This window comes from Pyrus communis, chromosome 11, assembly GCF_041283825.1.
Source record: "Pyrus communis isolate YQ-2024b chromosome 11, ASM4128382v1, whole genome shotgun sequence".
Classification (NCBI taxonomy): domain Eukaryota; kingdom Viridiplantae; phylum Streptophyta; class Magnoliopsida; order Rosales; family Rosaceae; genus Pyrus; species Pyrus communis.
In genome coordinates, this window is record NC_142575.1 from 22,058,819 (window position 1) to 22,068,385 (window position 9,567).

Here is a 9,567-nt window from a genome sequence, read left to right on the forward strand (position 1 = left end):
TTAACCCAAACAATGGTATTAGGAATTATTTATTTCATTATTTGTATGAATCGGTCGTTTGTAGAATTAAATCGTAAAAACTTGTTTTAGCCCTACCCATAGTTTAATTGGTGTCTTGGATGTAAAACCAAGTTGAAAAATTTCTTACCAATGGTATTACTATTTGATAATTTTGTAATCCTTGAATTTATGTTTTTTTTTTTTTTTTAATATTTAACTTATTGGGCACAATAATGAAAACAGTGCTAACATTGAATGGAAAAGTACTGACAACTTTGTCAGAACAGAGGCACAAAAAATCTTTTAATTGTGCTTACATCTTTGAGCACAAAATATGGTATGGTGCCCCTTGACCAAAGGGAACGCTCGTAGAGGGTACACATAAGATTTTAGTTGTTGCACTGTTGCTATTGGTGTAAGGGTACATATGTCAGTGCCCTTAGGCCTAGTAGGGCACAAATAACTTTTTGTGTGCTTTGGCCATATTTTTTCTGGAGTGACCATTTGGATCTCTTTAACCAAATAGGCGATCTGTATTAAACAAAATTTGTTAAAAAATTAATTTTGATTTCCAAAAAAAGAAAGAAAAGAAAGTGAATTAAGAGACCAAAAATCCAAGCAAGATTTTTATTTTTTATTTTTATAGAAACCCTCAGCAGTACGAGAAAAATTTTGTTGATAACAAAAAAAGAAAGTTACATATAGTCAGGGGAGGACATAAACCTTACCCCTCTAGAAATGAAAACACAAAAGATACAAATAAAAAAAGAGGGGACATTAAACCTAACCCCTCCAAAGCCAAACCTAAAAGGTCTAAACCAACCAAGTCAAACAAACTTATACTAACCCACATATTATAAGATACCACCATAAACCAGACCACACAAAATAGTACAACAGACACAACAGCTGCAACATGAACATGAATTAAATAGGACTAAGTCCTTTGCCCTCTACTCCCCTTTTTGGCTCTTGGCTGCCTCGTCCTCTTGCTAAATGTCTCTACAAACCATTCATGCTTCTTCTCCGCAAAAGCGTTCCCGGCAACGAATCCAACAATTAGACCACAAAAAACTCCAGGAAGAACCACGTACCAATCAAACTTAAATGGAATTTCAGGGTCTTCATCTTCTTCAAAAACTGAAGGTGGCGACGGTGTTAAGCTCTTCGAATCCTTGCATTTCTTTGACAGAGGTTTTCCGCACAAACCTGAGTTTCCTTGGTACGAATCCTCCTGAAATGTATTAAATTGCTGGCCAAGTGGTATAGGCCCCCAAAGATGGTTATGGGATACGTTGAAATACTCAAGGAAATTGAGTTGCACTAAAGTACTGGGGATACTTCCTGAGAACTGGTTTCCAGAGAGATCCAATGATTCAAGAGCTGTCAAGTTCCCAAGAGATGCGGGAATGAGACCATTGAAAGTGTTATTGGAGAGGTTTAGCAAATGAAGGCCTCTTAGTTTCCCAATGATACCTGTTGGAATCTCACCTTCAAATTTATTACTTGACAGATCTACGAGTCTAAGAAGATATGGAGTCCTCAAATATTTCAACTCGACCCCTTTTGCAAGAATTGTAATCTTGTATGGATAATTATAAGTGACATCATCTGGGCTAGCGGAAGAGACTACTTCAAAATAAGTTTGATTGGTTTCATTAACAAACTTCATGAAATTCCAGTTCTCCAAGTAGTTAGAGGGCAACATACCGGAAAAACCATTGTGAGATAGATCAATGATGCACAAGTTTGGGAACTCATGGTTGGTTGCAGGCTTCCCAATTATTCCATGAAATTCATTATGACACAAAATGAGAGCCTTTAACACCGGAAGTCCTCCTAACAAAGACGGGAAGATGTCTCTGATGTAATTGTTTCCGAGGTTAAGAAACTCCAACTGAGTGCAATGGGCCATGGATCTTGGTACCTTTCCGTGCAAATGATTGTAACTTAAATCTACCATTCTCAAACTATTTTTGTTTGGACATAGTTGAGGAATATCTCCATCAAAAGAATTGTTTGGCAAGTTGAGTACTTCCAAGGCACTGGAGTTCCCCAAACACTGTGGAAGCATACCACTTAGGTTGTTGTTGGCCAAATCCAGAACTTGTAGATTCTTGTTGCAGAACAATGGCGAAATCTCTCCATTATAATCATTGTTTGAAACAACATAAAGAATTATTGATTGGGGTGGAATTGGCAGTGAACCTTGTAACAAGTTTGACTCCATCGCAAAATACAACAGATTTTTCCATGGAAGAATTAGTGGATTTTGGTCAAATGACTCGAGACCAGTTAAGAAGTTAAATGACAGATCCAGATTCCACAGCGTTTCTCTAGATGCATTCCAGAACCATTTTGGTATTTGGCCATGAATATTATTGTCAGAGAGATGTAGATCATACAACTCGTCCTGATTTTTCAAAAACTCGGGAAATTCTGTTAAGTTGCATGAATCCAACCACAGAAGTTGAAACTTTGGAAGAGTAGCGTTCAAATTGGGTTTAATTTGCAGAGAAAATTGGTTGGACGACAACCGAAGATTGTTTAAATTTTTGAGGTTGGAAAACTGATCAAATTCAACTAATCCGCTCAACTTATTAAAGGAAAGGTCTAGATAAATTAGTTGGGCCAAATTCCTTGTAACCCAAGATGGGATTTTACCAGTTAGTTCATTAGACCCCAAGTCTAGTTGGGTAAGTTGTGTCAAGTTAGCAAGAAAACATGGGAATTGTCCCGTTAAGTTGGTATACGCAAGTCCCAAATGATCAAGTTTGGTTAGCTTTCCAACCCAAGACCAGGAATAATTAGATACTAAAGATTGATCATAAAATGAAGAAATGTCAAGGTAAACGAGCTGAGTAAGGTTTCTGAGTGAAGATGGAACATGGGGGTCAAACAGACAAAAAGAGATGCTAAATAGAATTAAAGAACGAAGATTTCCAATTGACGTAGGGAGTGGACCGGAGAAACTTGTTTCCCCAACGGCCAATTTCTTGAAGCAATTGGTAAAGTTAAAGTTAGGAAAATGACCTGTTAGTTGTAAGTTATATTGAAGATTAAGAACCTTTAAGTTTGGTAGGTGGAAAACACTGACAGGGAACTCCCCATAGAACCCACAATCGTTAAGTTTGAGAGATGTGAGGGATGATGCATTTACAAAGTTATCAGGAAAAGTGGAGAATATTTCTACCCAACCAAGATGAAGTTGTTTTAAGTTGGTCATGTTTTGGACTAGGCTTCTTAGATTGGCTTTTGTTAGTGTTAATTTACCATTGTCTGACAAATCAAGGGAAGATAGCTTTGATAGCTTTGAAATTTCAGCTGGAACTTGGCCAGAAAATAAGGACTGTGAAAGGTCGAGATAGGTTAGACTCGTAAGGTCACGGCCTAATCTTGATGGTATTTGAGAGAAATTGAAGTGGTTATCTGAGAGATCAAGCCTCTGCAAGTGTACAAGTCGGAAGAGGCTGCTGTTGGAGTTGATAGAACCATAGAGACAGCTGCTGCCAAGTTCAAGGCCAATGACATGGCCGGACTCTTCATCGCACTCAACACCATCCCACGAACAACAGTTAGTCTGATTCTGATGTCCTCCTTTTGGCGTCCAAGATGTAACCTTTGGATAAGCATAAGACTCCTCAGAAGCGAACCTTTTAACCTGAAAGCTATTCTTGAATTGTAACAATGCAGAGCACTCAGCGAAATGTGCAAGTGTCTGCACAAATGAAAAACAGTGAGTGACATTGAGTAAAAGCAAAACAACACAACGTACGGAAAACAAGTTAAACCATGAAGATATCATTCCCATTCCCGTTCCCTCTCCCATAACTGTTTCTTTCTTTTTTTTTTTTTTTTTTTTTTCCTTTTGCCAATGACTAAATGTTTTTTCGTTCTGTTGTAAACAAGGAGAGCAACTAAGGTCCTTTTATAGACACAACTTCTCAATGCTTTCTTTCCAGAAGCTGAAGCATGAAAGGTGTGTGGTATTAGTTGAAGTTGAGTGGATTAGTAAAAAAAACCAAGGGTGAAAGGAAGACGATCTCGAAGATGAATAGGTGATTTTATTTATTTATTTATTTTTTAATGAAACCCTACGAAATCACGTTTTCCATCTTCTGCTCCCATATCTTCAAACGCTTCCTTTTTTTGAGACGACTTTGCTAGTGGTTGACTAGCAATGGTGTAAAAAATATTAACATATTTCCACCTTGCTAGTGGTTGACTAGTAATGGTGTAAAAAATATTAACATATTTCCACCTTCAACTCACATATTTGTGGCGGAGGAGACTTGGAGTTGTGTTTCACTTTGCCATGGTGGCGAATGAAACGCCAAAGATCCCCTTCTAATTAACTTATAATTGAGGGGGTGGGTTGGGACGGTTTTTAACCTTCCTTTATTCTCAGCGAGTTTTGATGAATTAATTATGCATAGATACTACAAAAGTAATGTTTATCAAGATCGGATTATCGATACTATTATTAAATAGAATTCTTTTTGTCAAATTAGTGATGTCAAATTACTCCGTTTCCAAATTATTATAATTGTTTTAAACCATGAAGAAAAATGAAGTTTTAACGAAAATCACTGTTCATTTTAATGAAAAATCACATTTTTACATTAAAAAGTCAATCCTGATGTTATTCACTTTACCTTTTATTTTGTTCTTATCGTTAAAACTCAAAGTTTTCAAACTATTTTTATTAATTTTCATTAAAGAAAAAAATTGTAAAAAAATTTATAACCTCTCACCGGGAGTCGGTGGCTCCCAACTACCTCCTGTCCCCGCCTCTTCCATCTCCTCTTCCATCAATTTCTTTCATGTTTATCACGCTGGCTGAAGTCATGTTCCATAGTGGAACTGGAACTTCCACTTATACTTTTCCATTAATTCATAATTGCTAAAATGCTAATCAGCTAGTTTTGGTTTGTCCCACTTTTAAGGGAGTATTATTGCTCACTACCATTAACCTAGGTGTGTGCTCATCATAAATCTGTTGAATATTTATTGACAATCAATGACAAATTTTTCTATAGAAATAAATTCGAATATACTAGTAAATAATAAATGCAACTTAATAATTTGGTAGAGTATGAACAAAACGAAATTAATATAGTAAAAAAAAAGTGACCAAGACTTGCGTAGAGCAATATCTGAAATAGAATTTCGTCCCTATTCAGTGCTTGTAGTTTGATGGACATTTGCTTCACCAGGATTCAACGATCAAACCAGGATTCTAGCACTGGAAAACTTGGCTTCTGGTGAATATCATTGTGGTTCTCTTAGTAAAAAAGTTTTGGGATTTTAGAAGAAGAATTTGTTTTTTTTGTTTTTTAAATGCCATGCAAATGGATGTATATATAATGCAGATACGTCTGTTCGCAATTTGTTCAAAAAAAAAAAAAAAACAAAAAAGCCTGTTCACAATATGAATATGTGATGTATCCTTTGCGTGGCACCTTCGCAAAGAGATGTGTTGCTTTTTGGTGTTCTTTCTTCGTCTTTGCCTTTAGTGATTTTTATTTTAGGCTGAGAAAGATCATATGACGAAAGAGTGAAAATTATATCAGCATAAACATAAGATGGGAAATTGTAACATTAATCTGCATGCCATTTCTTGAATTGTTGCATTGTGACTTTCGAGTTTGTTTGAATATTAAAATTTTAACGGATCTACAAGTAAAGCACAAACTGAAACCAAAATCTTGTGAAACCAAACTGAACCCAAACCAAATTGTTTGGTTCTATTTCGGTTCTTACCCCAAAACTACATCGAACAGGACCGAAATAAATTTCGTTTTCAGGTTTACCCTAAAACTACATCAAACCAAAAATTGTCCACCCCTATAATTGAATGGTATCCTTGTTTGAAATTGTAAACATTTAAGGATTGTGTAAGGTCAATTGCATCCAAATTTGAGGGTGCAAATTGTAATTTATTCTAATATATGTTGGATATGATTACGATGATGTTGGCTTTATTATGTGTGTACGCAATATAAGATTGATGTATAGATATACACTTAATCAAAGGGTGTGATAAGATGTATGGCTTATCATAAGGGTTATACACTTTTACAAGCGATGTGATCCATACTAGGTGAGTGCATAAATTGACTTACCACACTTACAGCATAGGAAATATTCGGATGAGTGTGAGACAAATAAATCAACCTCCCCATTAGTCTTTGATATCTACCTCTATCAACCGGTTCCTGATTTGGATGAATCCCCAAATAATGTTTCTCCACGATGGGAGTGTCCGCAGGTTTGCATCCCAGCATGCCTGTTTCTTTTAATAAATCCAGAACATATTTATGTTCAGACAAGAAAATACCTCTAGATGACCAAGCTACTTCCACGCCAAGAAAATATTTCAAATCTCCCAAATTCTTCATCTCAAACTCAGCTATAAGGTTTTGTTCTAACTTCATCATCTATTCAGAATCATCACCCGTTATTATCATGTCATCCACATAAATAATTAAGGTTATCACTTTACCACTTCTCCGCTTCACAAATAATGTATGATCCGAGTGACTTTGATATACCATTCCTCCTCATAACTTGAGTAAATCTACCAAACCATGCACGAGGTGATTGCTTAGGTCCATAAAGTGACTTTCACAACCTACATACTCCAGTTTTTCCTCCAGCATTGTACCCTGGAGGGAAATCCATATATACCTCTTCTTCCAAGTGCCTATGAAGAAAAGCATTTTTCACATCAAACTGTTTCAGTGGCCAATTTAAATTTGCAGCTAAAGAAATCAGAACTCGTACTATATTCATCTTTGCTACTGGAGAAAAAGTTTCCTAATAATTAACACCATAAGTTTGAGTATAACCCTTTGCTAATAACCTTGCTTTATACCTGCCTACCGATTTGTCTGCCTTGTACTTGATTGTAAAGACCCATCTACACCCAACCGGTTTCTTGCCTTTAGGTAGCTCTGTTACCTCCCATGTATCATTCTTGTGTAGTGCCATCATTTCTTCATCCATTGCAACTGCCCATTTAGAATCCTTTAAGGCCTCCTCAACTCGTGTTGGTGCTTGGATTGCTTCCACATTATTTACCCAAGCTTGCTGTTCCGATGCAAGGTTTTTGCATGACACAAAATTTGCTATTGGATACTTTACTTTTCCTTTAGAAGAGAACCTGTCAGGAGGAACACCATGATTTTACCTTGGCGGCAACTTGTACGTACTTACATCATTATTTGGATTGGTTATATGAGCATCTGTAGTACTTACCTTAGGGATATTCAGAGTAGACACATTGGGTGGCACTATCGAGCTAGAGAGAGGGTGATGTGGGTTCTACAGGTGGCACTTCTTCCCTTGAAGTACTTGGTTCGGCAATAGGCTGCTGGACTGTTATAGCTTCCTCGGCAAGACCCTGTTGAAAGTCTACACTCATATAGGCATGCAGCAGTTGAAGGCCCATATCATTCTCGGTAGTTTCTTGCCGACAGACTGGTGTCCCATTTTCATCCTTGTCGTCAACACATGCTCCCCCTGAACTACATATCATATCCTCTGGTACCTCTAACAACCCAAGATCAATCACCACTAGTGTTCTCCCCCTAGTGATTTGAAGGTGGTGGGATCGAAGAATAAAAATACTTTGATTCAGAAAAAGTAACATCCACAGTCACATACATATGTCGAGTTTCAGGATGATAACACTTATACCCTTTCTGTTGGGAGGCAAACCTAACAAAAACGCACCAAAGGGCACATGGATCCAATTTGCTACGATGAATCCTGTGAATATGAACATATGCTACACATCCAAACACACGAAGAGTAAGGGTATTAGTGGATACTACAGGAACATGTTCCGTCAATACTTGAAGAAGTGTACAGAATTCTACAACCTGAGATGGCATACGGTTAATCACATACACAACATAGGTAACGACTTCAGGCCAAAAACGCTTAGGCATGGACGCACCAATAAGCAAGGCACGAGCAGTTTCCAAGATATGACGATTGTTTCTCTCAGCAATCCCATTCTATTGCAGAGTATGTGGACATGTAGTTTGATGAATAATTCCACAATCTTGTAGAAACTGGGATAGCTCAGAATTTATGTACTCTTCACCATTGTCAGAACGCAAAACTTTAATATCAATGGAATACTGAGTCTTAACCATCTGTTGAAACATACGAAACACATCATAAACCTCACTTTTATTTTTCAACATATACAACCACGTCATACAAGTGCAATCATCCACGAAAGTAACAAACCACCTAATTCCGAAGTAGTACTAACAAGGGAAGGCCCCCACACATCAGAGTGTACTAGTGCAAATGGAGAAGATCTTCTATTCATACTTGGAGGGAATGAAACACGATGACCTTTGGCTAAAATACATACTTCACATTTCAATTATGAGCCTTCAATACCACTGAACAAATCAGGTAATATATGTTTCAAATAACCAAACGATGCATACCCCAAACGACGATGCAATAACAATACATTCTGTAGATTACTATTACGTGACGAACGAACCAAATTAGCTCTTCCAGGAACCACATTATCCACATAATATAGCCCCTCTTTCTTAGTGCCATGCCCAATGATCTCCTTTGTCTAAATATCTTGAAGTAAGAAAATGAAGGATACATTACTACAACACAATCCAATTGTTCAGTAACTTGAGGTACAGACAATAAGTGATGGGACAATGACGGAACCAATAAACAATCATGTAACGGAAGAGAGGGTGAAATAGACACTGTTCCTGCTCCAACAACAGCAGCAGTAGTACCATTGGTAGTTGCCACAGACTTTCTATGAGAATCTTTCATGGACTGAAACAAAGTTCTATCATACGTCATATGATCCATTGCATCGGATCTAAAATCCAACCTGTATTGATCATTGTAATCACACACACGATAATAATACACGGCAATTATAGCACCAAACAAACAGAACCACACTGCAATCCAAGGCAGTAGCAGAAAACAGAAACACACTTACGGGGTCAATTGCAAAACCACAGCAATTGTACACCACTTTCCATGCTGCAAAAACACAAGCAGCAACACTAAAAGACAAAAAAATAATGGATTGTACGCTGCAATTCCAGCAACAGCCAATCCCTATTTTTTTCCTTTTTTGTTTTGGCAAACAACACGGCAAAACCATACACGGGCCGCAGCAAAGCACAGAACACGATACTACTCACGGAAAAGCTTGTAGCAACACGTTTACAGTGCTGGACTTGATTACAGTCGCAGCAGCACACAATTTTTGTTTAGGGTTCTGGATCGAAACCTAGCTCTTGATACCAAATAGAATTTTACGGATTAATTTTTCTGTATTTCACAATTCTGAATAAAAGGTACATACAATCCTTGTTACAAAAAAAAAAACAAAAATAAAGGACACATTATCCTTCCTAAAACATAACTCTAATAATTACAAAATATTTACATTCATTTTTTTCCTAAATATTGACTTATTCCAATATAACTGACACCATTGATTAAAGCGGATGTGTCAGTTTTTAGAGTTGATGTAAGTTGTATACGACAGGAATA

At 37.0% G+C, this 9,567-nt stretch overlaps 1 protein-coding gene across 1 annotated transcript; it reads right to left on the bottom strand.

Annotated features, from left to right (window-relative positions):
• Positions 1-659: 659 nt before the first annotated feature.
• LOC137742937 (receptor-like protein 7) lies at positions 660-5,412 on the bottom strand. The gene has a single exon (XM_068482873.2). It carries the CDS (start codon positions 3,827-3,829, stop codon positions 938-940), a length of 2,892 nt encoding a protein of 963 aa, XP_068338974.2. The 5' UTR covers positions 3,830-5,412; the 3' UTR covers positions 660-937.
• Positions 5,413-9,567: the final 4,155 nt, after the last annotated feature.